Source organism: Anneissia japonica, unplaced genomic scaffold (assembly GCF_011630105.1).
Source record: "Anneissia japonica isolate Jap-2015-1 unplaced genomic scaffold, ASM1163010v1 scaffold1698_len283567_cov170, whole genome shotgun sequence".
Taxonomy (NCBI): domain Eukaryota; kingdom Metazoa; phylum Echinodermata; class Crinoidea; order Comatulida; family Comatulidae; genus Anneissia; species Anneissia japonica.
In genome coordinates this window covers 144,176-162,636 of record NW_022747456.1, presented here as the reverse complement: position 1 = coordinate 162,636, position 18,461 = coordinate 144,176, and the positions used below count along the sequence as shown (strand labels likewise).

Genomic DNA, 18,461 nt, shown 5'->3' with positions numbered 1-18,461 from the left:
AAATTATTAATGATGGCTGGATGGTAGGCTGGCGTGCAAGTACTGCATGTGTTAATTAATACTATCATTGATGGGAAAATCCAGCGATGCGAAATCCAGTGATGTGAAACCAGTGAAGCGAGACCTGTGCGTTTGCTGCCTACAGACCAACTAGGAATGGTTGACCCCGGATGTGTTCGTTTGCATACTTGCCTGAGGGTATTGATAATGATGTGCGATACCGAGGTTAATGGGTTTTTTTAATGTGTCGGCAACTCAGTTAAGTACAAAGGGTTGTTTCTCCTTCTATTTTTATACCTCCATGGTTAAAATATAAATGGATAATGTTCGTCTCCATTGCCCTCCCAAATTCTTTTTAGGACCGTATAGGGCCTACTGTATTATAAGTAACATCTTTGGCACATAAATTTAAAAAAGGTTTTCTTTCTCAAGCCTGCAACTCAAGCATTTTTTTTATAAATTTATTGCGAATAAAAATACCTTTGAGAAGTGTCATGACATTATTATGCGTGTACTGTACTGTAGGGCTGGTGCATTGCAATGAACTGCCTATATGCGCTATACATTATTCCTCTCCCCTTCAAGCATTTTTAAAAATAAACTTATTGCGAATAAAAATACCTTTAAAAAGTGTCATGACATTATTATAATGATGCGTATACTGTACTGTAGGCCTGGCGCATTGCAATGAACTTCCTCTATGCGCTATTCATTATTACCATCACCATCCCCCCTCCCCCCCAAGTCACTGGATCAAATTCCTGGGAAGCACAAACCCATAAGCAGCTAGAATCTGCGCTCAATGTTACATCCTACCTACCAAGTATCCACATATTCATTACTCCTGGTTGGAGAGAGGCAAACATAGATAAGGTGTCTTGTCTAAGGACACAAGCGACTTTACAGGGATTCGAACCCCGACCTCAAGGTTGAGAGTCTGTGCCGCAAACATTGTGTGCCATTCGCTTCCACGTAAAATGCAATTTAGGTTTGCTGAATCCTAGGCTAGCCCAGTTTAAAGAATTTGTGGATTGTTAATACAGTTGAGTGAAGGCCAAGCAGTTTGACATCAGAAGGAGAATACTCTTCGTGTTCTGTTTGCTCAGGGGCTTGGAAATTTTGGATCTCCATAGGGAACAATTGGTATAATAGTACTAGGACTATACCAGAAAATGCTATTAATATTTGCTAGAGCATTACAGCAAAATCAGTTGATTTAGTGTAAATTCTTCCATCATTAAGTTCAAGTTCAACAGTAGGCCTAGGTTTTTCTTTTTATATAGACTCTGTCCTAGACTAACTTGTACATTAATAAATTACAGTATTTTTCATAATTGGTAAATGTTAAAAAAAAGTTGTTGATCATCCCCTTCTGTGCGTATTTTTTTTTTTTTTATATTCGCCAAAACTCACAAAAATGGCGTCTTTCGGCCCGTAATTCCACTTCAGCTGAGCTAGGATTTTTTTTTTGTGTAATTATTTTGTCTTTTCGTATCAATTCCACCTGATCAAACACTACACTGGATGATCCAGCAAAGTCAGCCGCCATATACACATGGCTTTGCAGGCTTCAAAGGCTTGGCATGTATCAATGGGGTGGTTTCATTAACTTATAAAAAATTTAAAAAAGCTCCCTCCCTACCATGGCAGCAAGTGCCCTAATTGGCCAAAATTATTTGTTTTTAAAATTCACAATCATCATTACTGTAGGCCCAAAAAAAATGATTGTGTTGGCCACGTTTTAGGAAAATCCAAAAAATTGGTAGGTCGGTAGGAAATTTTATTTTTTATTTTTTACCATTAATGTGCCTACTGTAAATAGTAAAAAGTAGAAAATATACAAAATACAATAAAGACCATTTAAAATCTGTATTGAAGAGCAAAATGATCGCATAACTCTGTCGAATCACCTACTTTCCAGAGAGATAGGCCTATTCCAGCATTTTTAGCTCATTAAAACATATTTTTCTTTGTAAAAAAAATCTAAAATGCCCATTAAAATGGTTCAGTCGGGCATATCAACACAATATTTTTTTTTGTTTGGCCTTATTGGTGGGCGGCGGTTTTCGCTTAACAAGGTATCAAGGTATTTTCGCCTGATCATTGAGAAACAATTTTTTATTTGGATGATACCATAGTAGTAGTATAGTAGCGTGATATTAGAGGACTTGATGTCACTGGTATTTTAGCCATATTGCTTGCTTTAGGTTCCAAACTAATTTGATAATTCCTATTACGAGAGACCTCTTGCCTGCGTGTATTGATCCATCCTCCTTGATTCAGCAAGATTGATTTGACTGATCGATAGCAACAATAAGACGTTGAAACAAAATAGACAGTTATGTACATTCTATAAATAACTTATTAAGGATACTGAATTGTAACTATAGCAATGTGTTTTCATTTCTATATATAGGTAGTTTGATTGTTTATTTTCTGGCGTTGTTAAGGAGTTGTTAAACGTTGCTAGGGTGGTTTACCACATGTCTCATTATTATGATTATATGTGTTGCTGTTGGCAATAATAATGCAATTATCTTTAAATTTATTTGACCTTCAAGATTATTGGGAATATTCACAGATCATATGATCATTGTGGAGTAGACGTAGTGAGGTAGGTCAAGGGTTAATAATTTTTTTATGAAGATACTATACAATAACAGAATACTAGCTAGTAATGAGGTGGTTTCCATATTAGGCCAAAAAAACAAATTGTTTGCCCTATGGTAAAAAGATACTTGAGTGATTTATTAAACTTACTTTCTAAAATTATTGAATTCAGGATCGTTATTACTTACTGTACAGTAAAACTAACAAAGCTACAGTACAGGTTATCTTAAACCAAGGTGGCAAGCTTATCAACTTTCATAATTTAACATCAATTCTTGCCCTGCTGTATTTAGGAGCTGTCAGTAAAGTATGCCTTGGCTCATGTTTGTGGTGTCAAGTTCATAAAAGCTGTACAGGTTTCATAGTTTCTATTTTTGGACCAAATGTATGATTTGCATTGATCCTGTTACACTTAGTATTAATTCCCAGAGAAACTGTTTCAGATATCTTTCACCTGATAGTCACATAGCATTCATTCATAATGGGATAATTGTAAATTAACAATTTTACACTAACATGAATCTACAATTATTGAACGAGGAGTTGTCTCACTAGTCAGTAAAAGCAACACATACGAGAATTCATTATTTAAATTAGGTTTGTACGGTAGGCCGTACAGTGGAAGGTACTGTACCGTAAGAATAAGAAATATCTACAGTAAATGCTATCACAACATAGCATACTCTATAACACAGTTTGTATTATATTCTTTATCTCTGCTTGCTTCAACAATAGAGTACTGCAGTGTTGCGTCACGATACCATGTGATACTACTCCGTTGCTACCGGCAACACAAAATGCGTTGAACCTATGTCTTTTTCTCCACTGACAAACCATTGATCCAAATTTCTGACATAATTATTAATAAGTTGTATCTTTATTTTTCTTTGTAAATGTTAATTGATGATTAAATGTGTGTTTGATTTCTAATATAATGCAAGCTTTTTGTGTTATTTAGTACATTTTGATGGTAAATTATTAGGTTTTAAAATGCCTATTCCAGAAAGCCTATTCCAAACCATTAAGATTATGAAGCTATTCAGGCGTAATGAACGGTAACCAACGTCTTGGTTGACAACAAAGGGTGCCATCTGGTGCTGCGATGACACGACTGTGGGCTCATAATTATTGTCCATTAATTAAACAAAGGTTATGTCTTATATTTCAAAAGGTCTTTCTAAAATCATAGTTAAAGACAGCAAATAATTATTCAATATAATTATATACCTTAGAAATTGTAATCTTTGTAGGGCATATGTAAGCAAAGTGCAGCCCGACATTGATTTTTTTGCGGCCCGCGATTATGAATTAAATACCCTATATGTGCGGCCCGCCAAAAATCTTTTTTTTGCCAGAAAACACCTTGTTTTTTACGGCCCAACACTGACCATCCCTAAAAAGTAGTATTTAAACTGAGAATAAAGTGGTGTGAAAGCAGTGCATGAAGGATTTTTCAGGCATCATCAAAGTTTGGGTGCTGAACTCGGTGTTAAGTGAAAAATTCACTTTGGCCCTCTGACCGATTTTTATGCCCACCCCTGTTGTAGGGCATTACTTCAGGGGTCCCAATTTGGAAGCTAAATCATTTCCAGCAGATCAGTTTTTATGAGCTCTCTTAGGCGATAATTTTTTTTATATCTTGTTTTGCGAACTCATTTTTTTTTTAAGATCGTCAGAGGAGGGGGGAAAATATTAAAATAAAATTTTGTTATCATATTTAGCAAATAGTTTTGCAAAAAACATCCAGACGGAGGAGAAAATAACATTTTATTAGTGAATGTAAACAGTGCAGTAATGAGATTAAGTGCGTAAAATTAATTAATTAATTTATAATCATCATTATTCAGCGGGTTCGCTAAACAAGGCATAAAAAGTTTCTCGCCTTTGCACATGTAATTTTATATTTTTAGTGCTTTTGTCGATACCCATCGAAATTGACATCAATGAGACAAAAATGATAGGAAAGGGGCAGTGCAGTTTAATAGTACTATAGTAAAAACATTCAGATTTAATTACTTTGCGGAAGATTCTTGCTTGGTTTCGGGAGTGCGGGAGCCTGTCGAGATTTTCTGTTGACTCCCATGATTTGCGGGAGGCAGTATTTGGCCTACTGGACTTAGGCTTAGCATAGGTAATTATTCTCATTACTATACAATCTATTTTTAATTGAATATTATGTTTAGTTTGATTAGTTGGTCATGCCTACTGAACATACCGGCTCATTACTGGAGCTGGCAGTGATAAATTAAAATGTTCTGCTTTGAGCTAGATTTACGCTAGACACGGTAACAACACGACGACATATCATTGCTTAGTATTCTTCAACACTGCACGCATCTGTATCATGTCGTCGCTTTACAAGGATTTACTGCGAAATGACACAGTGCAGTTAACTATTATAAATAATGAAAGGCTTTATAGTCAGTGTTCTCCCGAAGCTGTTTTACAGTAGCTGTCAATTTTATTTACCTGTAATAATAACCGGCCAACCTGTCAAAATTTTGTTTGGAAAAATTTTAAAAACTCCCTGATTAAGGCCGAGGTAATCTAGGGTTACTGGCCTTTCAGTACCTGTAATGAACATCATTTTAGTCAATGCCTAGGGCTGTATGTGTTGTTATTTTTTCCTATTCAAAAGGTGATGCCTTGTGCTGAATTTTTTTGAACAGATTTACCAACTGTGTCAATTGGGAGAACACTGGCTTAGTTATTTAGTAAGAAACTGTAATTTGTAAATTGAAAATTTGCAATCATCATAATGGCTTGTATCACTTTTTTCAGAGACTTTTTTCAGTATGCTGTCTAAATGTAAATTTAAAAAAAGTTTAATAAAAGCCCACATATTAGTATTAGTTACAGTAATTACTGTACATTATGTCTTTCTGCAGAATCTGATGGCTGACTTTTGTTTTCATTTTGAATAGGCCTATAGGCTTCTTGTCTCCCAGGAACTAAACAGATATAATGAAAAATAAAAAAAATATAAAAAAAATCTACTTTCTAATTAAAAAATAAAAAAACAAGAATAATTTTCAAACTTATCGTAAGTAAAATTGGTAAGGTTCAGTAGGTTAGGATAAGTTTGTAATAAAATAGAATATTGAAATGTAACATTTAAATAATCAAAAAAGAATTTCATGTGTTTTCATCAGGTAATAAAATGAGAATGGTAAATAAAACAGTGTGGTTAATTTTAAAAATTGTATGACTACAGTATAGACTTAATTCTGTAATACACTGAAACTTTGTTTTGGTCTGCTACAGTACATGTCTTGTTGGAAGTAATTAACTGTAAACTATTAAACATTGATAATTTTTTTTAAGATCGGACATTAACCATTTCTTAGAATGTTGGTTATCTAGAGAGTAGGGCTTTTTCTTTTTATAGGAAATTGCATGATTTGATACAGATTGGTTGGTAATTAAGGAATATGAAAGAGCTGTTATGATAAATTGGGTCGTGGCTAGAAAGAGAAAACTTTACTCAAGCAGGGGTTTTATGTTATAACAATGAGGCCATTCATGTGTGTAATAAAGTGTACAGTATTCTAATTGGATATGCGGTTAAAAGTTATTAAAGTGCCTCAACACACAATGTTTTGGATGTTGTACTTGGAACTTAGAAAACCATAGGGACCAAACTTTCGCTTTTCAGAACATGACATTTTTTTGCTAAAAGACAAAAACTTTCATTAGTCAAAAGGTTGTATTATTATAAGGTATAGGTGTAGGAAAGGCAGTTGCTTTTTAACAAATCTCCAAACAACTACAGTAATACAGTAGTCCTTTCTTTACTCAGTCCATGTTTTAGCTTCATTTCAACCTTCCAAAAATAAACAGTGTACAGCACTTTCAACTGAAGATTACAATATTCCTTCCATTCCAGATTACTGTCTAAAAATATACTCTCATAAAAAGAAATTATCAATATCAGCAACGTTGATGGGATTATTTAAGGAGGTTTACTAAACCAAAAGTACACTTGCTTGACCTGACCGACCTTTGCAAGGATTAAATTTCAATATCTGGGATTTTTTGTTTACGTTTCTTTCTAGTTTATTTTTATTGGATAATAATAATAGGAAAAAGCACATTATAAATGGTGGTATTATATATATATTTAAGCGGTCCACGCTATCAGATTTTCTCCAATAAAAAACTGTTGAATGTATGCCCATACAGTATTAATGTGCCTCTTTTGGTCATGATGTGATGTCATCATGACCATATTTAGTCATGATATGCCTATATATGGTCATGATGTGATGTCATCATGACCATATTTAGGCATATCACATGTTTTAAATAAAGTGATACAGTAGTCTAGACAAAGCTTAATCAAAAGTCCCTTTGAATCTGCATTTTCTACTGATTTTGTTTCAATGTTTAAAGGGTTCACATTTCAAGCCAAATTCTGTACTTTACTGTTGATTTTAACCTTGATTACCATTTTAACATGTGGGCATTGGCTGAGCTCTTAATAGGCAGTTTTCGCCGCACGACGTTAACCTTAACGTTAACGGATGATGTCATAATTTATTCATCTTGCGTTGCGGAGTACGTTAATTTCAGGATTTTACGTGCTCGGCGTACGTTAGTTATGGGTTTGTGCATGCGTATTTCGATTTGTTTACAAAAGGGGCCGAGCTATCGCGCTGCATGTTGGACACTAACGTTAAAGTTAAGGTTAACGTCGTGTGGCAAAAACTGCCTAATGGCTAAAAAAGCCATTAAGGCCCTGAGATATTAATCAGTGTTTTTTGGCCAAAACGATAGGTCCTATATTTGATCAAAAACGTGTAAGAATACATCGGGGTATGCCGGTAACTTGTGAAAAACGAGCATCAATTGTGATTCGTCCCATACCCCATTGGGCCTATTGCATGCCTCCTCTCCGCCAGTCAGGTGAGGCCCAAAGAAAGCTTTAACCAGGTGACGCAGGCATCTTCATTGCGCCACTGTGTGGAGTAAGTGATGTTTGACAGTAAACCCTTCAGTTACTGTAAAACCTAGTGCGCCTTCTACAGTAGGCCCTATGATTTATAATGAACTCAAATGTAGACAGGCTGACCTTGACTTCAAAATGTTACTTTGATTGGGGGGAAAAATGCTTATTGTTTTGTTCATTGGTTCTTAAAAATCTACTTGCATCTTTTTTACATCATTTAAATATGGTGCAAATTGTAATTGGAAACAATTTCACTGATGGTACTATTTTTTGGGGGATTGTTTTTGTTTTGTTTTCAGAAATAAATTTTAAATTTATTGCTAATGTTATCGTAGATGTTTATTTACAATTTTATCTTTTATTTTTTTAGGTGCTGGAGAATCAGGAAAAAGCACAATTGTTAAACAAATGAAGTAAGTACTTCCCTCTCCATTACTTAAAATTTTCTTAATCAGTCTGTTTGGTTTTGTAATTTAATGTTTTTAATGTGCTACTACTACTGTATGGTAATAACTTGTTCAGGCACTCCTTCGGCAGTCCATACTAACTCAACTGCATTTTTTTTTAATTCTTAGGTTCAAGAACTTTCCAAATATTTTCGCTAAAGTATGCTAATGTAGGGTGTGCCCTGTTGTAGCTATTATTGTAAATTTTATCAAAATTGCTCTGTCAGGAGTAAAGATTTAAAGCATGACGTAAATATGGGTAAACTTTTGATGGACAACCTTTTGTGATTGTTGAGTTTTGTTTCGGCGTAACAAAGCAAACACTAAATGTATAGTCATGTGTATCCACGGTAGCCTGCAATATTGTTCCTTTTGTGCATCAAAGGTAACTATATACAAAAAGTTGATCTGTCTTTGTGAATGACTGATGATGACAACTATTTTAAGTGGTACTTGGAAACACTTATTTGCCAATCATATACAATAATTCCTATTAAACATTGAATAAAGGTGAAATCGAGATTCACAGTGTTCTTCTAATCCATAGTTAAAAAATAGTCTCCATTTTTATGTCTCAAATTTAGTTGAGGTGGTGTCAAAATGTCATAGGACATAGTTTTATGTCTTAAATTTATGCTAAACAATACATCACTTAAGGTGGAATAACTGTCAAGGAAATGGTCTGACCCAATCAATTACAAGACAAGAAATGAACATCATTTTCATACCATTCTTTCTGTAATAATAACAAACTATTAGGTCAAAGCACTTTATCCTCATGTTTTTATGTTATAGTGATAGCACTAATGCTTGGCCCATGGCCATGCATTTTATACACTACAATCCCAGTGAATTGATCTAACACAGGTCAATATGCTGGAAGTGTTGACTACTGATGTAACATATTATTCAGGTCATTACCAATCAAACACGATCCTAAGTGCAGTATCTATTTCTTGATGGAAGAATACATCAGTGATTAAATTTTTCCTAATAGCCAAGTAGACAAAGTACTTGGCGATTAGGCATGAACACTTATCTTTCAGTTAGAAGGTAAAAGCCTTACCATTGCGCCACATTTCCACTACATTTAAAATTCACCATTTTTACAAAATTGTGATACGTAATCAGTACTGTCCTTCATTAATATAAGGACTGCTACTGCTGTTTATTATTTAATGATATATGTTCCAAAAAAAACACAATAAGAACATACTTGTAGAGTACTATCTAGTAAAGCAAGTAAAGTTTAGCATGTGTATATATTGAAGACCTTTCCTAGGGCTACTGGGCTTCATGTGATGACATGGTGACTATCTTTAAACAGAAAAAAATGGAAGAGGAGGGTGTACCATGGGAGAGCTATACTTACCCACAGTCCTATTTAAAAGAAAATACCCAAGACAAATAGTTTCAGCCTTATTATCAATTAGTCATCAATATTTACAGTGTCAAAATACATTGCAACAAATTTTTTTTTGGCTATAGTATTCAATTCAGCATCATTTGGGACACATATTATTCTATTGGCACGCCTATAAAATGCAATACAGGTTATGAAACTGGTAGCTTTTCCTGCATTTCTGTAAACACAAGAAATTTGAACCTTGACCTCGGAGATATGGATACCCACCTGTGTTACGCTTGACTTGTCAAGGTCATGTTTATCATAATTGTTCATAAAAGAAACCAGGGAAGAAAATTAGATTAGAGAGGATAGTCCTTCAAACTGGTCCTTGAATTGACAGCTAAAATGGGGCCTTCATCAAAAAATTATTAAAATTTTACATAACAAGAATTATCATTTAAGAAATGAAATAGACTTGTTACAAAAATATCAAAATAAACATTAATAATTAAAATATATTGTAGCTATAAATGAAAAAATTCATTTACTGAATATTTATTAGTCTGTTCCAAAATTTATAAATAATTTAAACTATGACTTAAATTGTTGAATATGTTTATGAAGTATAAAAATACAACAAGGTATGGTATGTTGATTGTTATTAAATGAGATTTGAAAATTCTCTTATCTGTTAATGTTGTTGTAAAACTGATAAACAGGAATATAAAACTATTACTCTGTAGGGCTACGGTCAGACAAGTTTCCTGTGAAGGATAGGTCCTATGAACTGACAGAAACTATGAAAAAAGCTGCAATGGTGATTGCCTGAGTGAAGATTTACTGCAGCTTGGTGTTTAAGATGCTTGCCTTCCAATCCCAAGGCCCTGGGTTCAAATCTGTGGCTGCACAGAATTTTTTTTCTATTAAAAACAATCTCTACTCTGTAACCCTAAGACTTAGCTGATTATTTCTTGCTATTTCATTTAAATTTAAGAGGGCCCTTTATATCAGCGGACTTAGGAGGATGTACCCTCAAAATGTCACCCTCTATAAATGTGGTTTAAAAAATAAATAATTGATTTTAAAGTACATGTCAGTAATACTGTTTCAGTAATTCAAAAAGTAAAAGGTTCTGCAGATTTGAAAAATATTACACTTTCTTTTTTTAAGAAAACATTTTATAAGAACATTGAGGCTGAAATCGCTAAAAAATTAAGAACAAATTGAGACTAAGATAAAATTTCAAGATGTTTTTATTTTTTTTGAAATAGAAAACCAACAAATCTATCTGCACCTTATTTGCAGTAGGTGTTACTCTGTAATACCCTCTATAATATACTGTAGTACTGTGATGTAATAATTATACTGACTGTAAAATAATAATTTTCTATATTTGGAAAATGTTTAAAAATAAGATCAGATAAGAGCATTTTGAGCCTCAAATCGGCCAAAAAATACTGACCCGGGTGCAAAATTTTACTGGTCCTTATTTAAAAAACAAAAAAAAGTGTAATCCAAGATTTTCGTATTCTATCAAATAAAGTCTATGGAAATAAATTTGTTTTTTTAAATGTGATAGCATTAAAAATAAATTTGTTTATTTTCTAATTTTATTCCAAAGTTATATAATTTTTTTATAAATATTTTAAAGCCACTTTGATGCAATTCTGTCGTAATGTAAATATACTGTATTTAATTCTCAAATAACGAAAGCTTTGGATATTTGTGATAATCTACAATTTGTTCCAAATGAGAAGAGAATATTTCAGTTAGCCTACATGGAATGTCAAATGGATGTTAATACAAATACAATGCAAAATAGAGATTCGACCAACATGTTAATTCTTCTCCACAACACAATATACATGTCCAGCTTGACATTTTATGTGTTCTCTCATTGGCCAATTAATTGGGACGTATTTCACCCATGGGAAGGTAAACAGCATATGTTCTCTAAGCTTTCCATCGTAATTAGCATAATATCATTGGAGATTTGCATGGTGGGTAATTTTCACCTAGTAGTGTAATTTCGCAAGCGACAGCTGAGTTTGATTAGTCATAAAGGCAGATGAAAGAATTGCTTAACTATATAAGGCTTCTTTATCATCTGGCAAGGTTGCCGGTAATTATGTTATTGCTGGTAGCGAAGATTTACAGCTCCGGTTCTACTTTATCAATGCAAGGTGTAACCTATTGACAAGCATGTATTCTATTTTGATACACAGTTGATGAAGATGCTGTGTAAGATCTTGAAATCATTGTTTGTTTATTTCTAGGCAATGATAAACATACAGGTACAGAAAATCAAGTTTAGAAACAATTTGATATAAACAGAGCCTGAAGAGAACAGTACCTAAAAAGCAAACTGAATTAACTCAGTATTAAAAGAACCGCACTTACCGCAATAAACTTGACAATCAAAATATTTAAATAATGCAAAACTTTTTTTATACCTTGTTTAGTGAACTCATCGCCCGCCAATAATAATGATTTCAAATAAATATAACATTTTATTTTTGGCCAATTAGCACACCCGCCACCATGAAAAAATGGAAATTACAGAAAAAAATATGTTTTTCTTTATTTTTATTACACCTGCCGCTGACTTCAACCAAATCTCCGAAAATAAATATTTCTTCCTAATTATATAAGTTTAAAGTATTGGACCATCCCATTTCTACACTTTTTCACATTCTCCAATAATTTTTTTTATTTTCTCTTCTCTGTGGATGCTTTTGTCAAAACCATTGCTAAATAAGAAAAAAAAGATTTCATTTTAATTTTTTCCACCCTCCTCTGACAATCTTTAAAAAAGTAAGTACACGAAACAAATTATACAAAATGTCTCGCCTAATAGATGAATTTACAATAAAAATGGAACATTTTATATAATATAAGAAGGTATGAAAATGTGTTATTTTTGTTTCTTGGCATATAAAAAGTTAAACATAGTAGAATGGAAATCACTAAACAGTTAAAAGTCTGTCTCTGAAATTTGCATATTTTTAATTTAATATTTAAATTCATAATTTAATAATGCCTTCAGATGAAACTTTATGAGGAAAAATTTGACAACAGCAGATTTGAAGTGTTCTAAAAATATAAAATTTGGAAAAACATCAAAATTAAATAAAAATAACATTTTAAGTTATTATGTTTGATTATTTATAGACAATTTTATTAATTGGCATCTCTATTTTGTAAGGAAAAATATTTCATTCTATTTTCAAATGAAAGTAATATAGTAACGTCTTGATACATGATAAGAGGCAATTCAAAATTTTTAATGGATTTAGAATTTTTGTTTCTTCATAGACTGTCGGCTAATTAGACTATAGGCTATATCTATACAGTGTCTTTAGTGTATGTCATGAAAACTACTGATAAAAGATAAACATTTCAGGCCCAATACATAAAATAATTAGTTCAACCCTCAGCCGGATGTCTTCTATGGTGTTGAAAAAAAAAATTGTGGGGGAGGGGGGAATTGTGATTTTCCCCCACCTCCCTACTATGGTAGTAGATATTGTTTGTATTTTCTCAATAATGTATTTTACTTTGGATATCAGTTCACCAGTAAACAACCCAAGGGTGATATTTGGCTTAAGCAAAATGAAAAATAAAAAGTCTCCCTTATCTGTCTCTTATACACATCTAGATGTGTATAAGAGACAGATATAATTTCATTTTTAACAGCCTTGTGGGAAATTAATTGTGACATCATTTTAGTTTTCAAAATATTATTCATTATACAGAGGTACCAACAAGAGTGATAAATACATTTTCAACACAGTTTAGCGTTATAGTATATTAATCAATAAATAAATAAATAAATAAAAGATTAATGATATTAATGTATTAATGTGTAATGTAATGGTTAGGCCTATATAATATATGGTAATGGTAGCATACTGTATACTCGCATAAGGCAGTGCACGTAATAAGACAACCCTCATGTTTAAGAAGATTTTTGTATGTCGCACGTATAAGACAACCCCCTGTTTTTCTATAGTAATTGCTATTTTAAGTCTTGTCTTTATATTGCGAGTATGCAAGGTAAATTTATGGCTATTTTTTGGAATTATTAGAATTCTCAATCTGGAAAACTGAACTTTTAGCCACTGTACAGTTAATGAGAACAGAAAGATCTGATTAAGACTAAAGTAGTCAATTTCATTTTAGTCCATATTTTATGTATAGATCCATAGTAATCAATCAGAACTTATAATCTAATCCAATATTCTAATCTCATAACATAACCTCACACCCTAATCCCTTTTTCTGAGACTTATTTTCCTTCAGATTTTCGTGACTTGTATTCCATTTGTTATATTGATATACTGTAGTATAAATTCTAATTTCAGCAGCAATTTATCCATGATAATGCCAAAGTCTCAATATGCTTAGCCATGATGTTTTGCTAAACTAAAGTAGGCCTAATCCAGTAGGTAAATCAGTAAGACAAAAATAAACAAATCCTATTTTACTACTTCCTAGCTGAGACTAAATAATCTTTTTAATGCCATTGATATCCTACCGTAATGTTAAAAATACATTTTCCTCAGGAAATATAAATTAAAAAGTTTCTGAAATCTGACATGTAAATGCACTAGATATTATTCAACAAGTCTAAATCACCTTCTAAAATGTTACTAGGCTGGTATCATACTGATAGGCCACTAAGTTCACATATCCCAAGACTTCACTTTCATTTTATGTCATTTAGATTTTCTGTACTCGCTGGGTGTTTTGATTTAAATGAACCCATCCTTTCCTTCCGACTGAATCCAGTTTTCAAGGGTGGTTTGGGCATGGTTGTAGCGTTAATATTTAGTGTTCTGTTACAAATCAAGTTTGTGATATCATGGTTTTCTATTGCACATAAATTTGCCTCCAGGGTTTAAATAGTTTTCAATTCTACTTTCTACAGGTTCTAGTCATGTAGAAATGGGAGAATATTATGAATCATTATGCCTCTGTTAATAATTAAAAGCCATACAGTAGTTCTGACTTCACAGAGCAACTTTTTTGTCATCTCAGGAATCAGGGGTGGATCCAGAAACGTCTGACGGGGGAGCTGAAAGTGGGGCCGATCTGGGACAACACTATCCTAGGTTGTCCGGTGGCATACCTCTGCGAAATTTGTGTTTTCTAGATAACCAAATAAACTTGGAACCATTTTGGGTGATCAATAATATTTCTTTTTCTTTTGTTTGCTTCTCTTTTTTGTTACATTCCAAAAGGGGCACCATACTTTTCCCAACCCACCTAAATCTGCCCCTGGGAATAATGTAGGGGGTCCGGGGAGGGATTTTAGAGATAGAAGGTTCACTCACTATGGTTGGGATGACAGAAAATTGATTATGGAACCTCTACAGCAGATGGCCTGAAATGGCACTCTCGGACTTTGATTTTGATTGTAGTGTCTCATTCTCCATTTTTTTTTTTATTTGAAAAATACAGCAGGAGGGGGTAATCAACTGCCTCACCCCCTCTTTCCTTCCCCTTTTTTTGAATTAGCTACTGGTATCTCAAATTTGTACTAAACTGCAGTATATCCTGCAGTGTGTATGCAGTATTCTATCACATTTTGTGTTTACCATATCCTGGTTTCTACAGGGAATTCAAAATATTTTGAAGCAAATTAGTTATGCTTCAATCCCAATATTCCACGCTCTCCTCTTACAAATTGATTTGCTATCCGAGATATAGGATGCAGCCATGAACTAAAGACTAGGCTTCCGACATCTCAGTTGTTTGCAAATTTTAAACCAATATCCAGCTATGAATATGCAGTTTTCTCAAAGCTGATGAACAGGTGTTTTGATGGGAATTTTTCCATTATTTATTAGTAAAATAAATTAATGTATAGAGAACAAATGAAAAATTCAAAATATTGTACAGTACTTTCAATGAGTGAAAAAAGGTGATATTTCTAATTAAAGGACAAAATTAGGAATTAAAATTAGCTCCACTACAATCTTCCCCCCTCCTCCCCACCTAACACATAGGGACAAATTGAGATTTATATAATCTGACTTCAGGATTTCATTTTCTACCAACACAAAGAGGACGAATTGTGATTAGATTAATAGATTAATATTTATGTCGAGCTTTTACAACAGTACTGGCTTTATTCTGTTATTATCAGTTAAGCTGCCTTGTTTTTTAAAGCTTGCAATTATATGTCAAATGTCAAGATACAATACAACTTAAATTATAAATATCAAAACTGTATTTGTAGATAAAATACAAAATATTTAAATAAACTGTTTACCATTAGTATATTATGCTTTAATTTGTTGATATTTTGTGCTATTTGGGATGTGCAAACAAGTCTGTTTATTACTAATATACTTTCGATTTCAGGTGATTATTAAGGCCGCAAGTGTTTGGTTTTAGTAGTGGTTTGAGTATTTTCTATTATGTATTATTTCTTTGTTACAGCATTTCCTAATGTAGATATTTCTTGGTTATAGCCTTTTGCTTAAAAAAATAATGGCCTACTAGCTTGCATAACTGCAGTATAGTATTCCAACTTTATTTGAAATTTACAACACATTATATTTCCATTGCAGAATTATTCATGAAGAAGGGTATACTGAAGATGACTGTTTGCAATACAAACCGGTTGTTTACAGCAACACTATCCAATCCATGATAGCAATTATCAGGGCTATGGGATCCCTCAAAATAGACTTTGGTCATCCGGATAGAGCAGTAAGTCATTAGTAATTAGTAAAAACAAGTTCTCGTAATCTCACAAGTTCCGACGAGGGCAGTATAATTGAGGCAGTAGAGTATATTGGCCTTAATTGCTGCCGAATACAAAAATGATCTATACATCAATTAGCCGAGTGTTTCTAGATAAATTAAATATTCTAGCCTGGTTGGAAAGTGGTAGCTCCAGAAATTTGCTGACAGGGGATCCGAGAAGTATGATAGGGGTCTAAACCAAGGTACTGCCGTGAGCCATGGTCAGGGGTCTAGAATACTGTTAAAATCCCTAAGGTTCGTGGTGGAAATTTTTATGGCTTAGTATGGGACAAAATTGTGTTTTTTTAGATCACATAATGAAGGATTGGTAAACAACGTAACATTATTTTGACATATATTATATGCAAATTGATATTTTTAGTCCAACGATTTTGTTGTGGGGTCCAGACCTGTACTACATAGAGGCAAAACCTGTCAAACGGGAGAGAAGTTTTACCCTGACCTACATCCCCCTCCCCATTAGTGACGCCACTGGAAGGAAGTCCTCTTTGAACACCAATTTTCCATTTCTTCTCCTTCGAGCAGAATTTTACTAGCCTTCAAATTCTGTGATTTCATTTTTGTTACTTGTGTTTTTCCTTCCCCTTCGTCTGACCCATTTTCTTGAGGTCCAGTGTGTGGTCTTGCATGTCCATCTGTATTATAGCGTCTAGCAATTTGACCAGCCTCCCTCCCACCCCTATTAATAAGTTAATAATTGAATGTAAAGTATAAAATAACAAATAAAAGTAATTTAATGATGGTATATATTATTATATTATATTATTATTATTATTATTATTATTATTTTATATTATGTATTTTAAAACATTTAAACTGGATAACTTTGGTCATCCAGATAGAGAAAAGTCAGTCATTAATAATTAACAATGTAAATAGAATAATTGAATGAGAAAACAGTATTATGATAACAAGAAAAAAAGGAAAAAAATTAATGATGTGTGAGTTTATGAATAAATAAACAAATAGATGAATAATAAACTCTAAAATAATACTCATTGTTTTTATTCTCAAAAGCAAGAAAGCAATTATTATAAAATTATTTTTTGAATTAACTTTGTAATTGAAAGATGAATTCTAAATATAAAAATTCCAAATCCTGAATGGTTTTGAGTCTGAAAGAGTTTAGTATAATTCATGTGTTTTTGAGAACAAGTTGCTTCATTCATGTCGTCTCTTTCTTTCCACACTGAAGTATAGTAAGGCCAAATAAAAAAAATTATCGTGTTGGCCACGCCCGACCGACCTAAAATGTACAAAATTAAGGTTCGGCATTTTAGTTTTTGTTTTTTTTTTGACTACCAACAAAATATATTTTTTTAATGAGACAAAAAGGCTGGAATAGGCCTATCTTGTTGGGTCGTAGGCAATGCTATGTAATGTTATGCGATCGTTATCAATATAGATTTAGAAATGGTCTTGTATTTATGTATATTTTCTTCGTTTTTGGGCATAAACACATTCCTACTGACCTACCCGTAGGCCTATTTTGGATTTTCCCAACACGTGGCCAACACAAGAATTTTTTTTTTCATTTTTGGCTGAACTTGGTACCTGGTAGTGTAGCTTGAATGTCATCTCGCGTATATTGCATTGCTAGGCACAGTAAATGCAGCATTATGGAACTGTCCCCAGGGAACCTAATGTTTCATACAGATAGATGTTTAATCTAATGATAAAAGTGATCTCATCATAGAGGCCTTGCCATTATAGGATAAGTTTAATACAGATAGCCTGTCATATCATTAAAAAAGTATTTAAAAAAGAATACCATTCTGAAATATTTATATTATATAAATAAAGGCCTATCTGTATTAAAAGCTTAACTTTTAACATACTTAATAAAATATTGTTTATTGTTGAAAATAATATTATGTAACATGAATATTAGATAATTTTGGAAGATAATATTGACAGCCTATCATTAGAAAACTTTAAAAAAGTTAACGATTTTGGAATAATTATGTTGTGATATCAAAAGCTTAAATTAATAATAATGATAATAATAAATTGACAGTAGAAGCTTCTGTATAAACTCTTCAGTTGCATTAAAATATTTAATAATAAAATAAATAATTTTGATAACATGTGACACGATTGATATTTAATACTGACATAGTCTATCATAGAAAGTTTAAAAAAGGTTATTTTGAAATGCATGAAATTAAAAAGCCTACATTAATAATAATAATAATAAATTGACATAAAAGCTTCTGTGTATAAAAGATTTACTTGCATTAAAGCCCCATTCCCGGCAAAATTTCACTAAAAATTGACTTTTTTTAGAAAATATGCATTTGCATTACTCCAATTATTATAAATCATGGAAAAA

At 32.6% G+C, this 18,461-nt stretch overlaps 1 protein-coding gene across 1 annotated transcript in view; it reads left to right on the top strand.

Moving 5' to 3' along the window:
- The window catches only part of LOC117120488 (guanine nucleotide-binding protein G(i) subunit alpha), a 64,417-nt gene that overhangs the window by 4,502 nt on the left and 41,454 nt on the right, over positions 1-18,461 (top strand). Inside the window, exons 2-3 of the mRNA XM_033265504.1 lie at positions 7,929-7,971; positions 15,931-16,072. Coding sequence (XP_033121395.1) covers positions 7,929-7,971; positions 15,931-16,072 — 185 coding nt within the window. The remainder of the gene's footprint in view (positions 1-7,928; positions 7,972-15,930; positions 16,073-18,461) is intronic.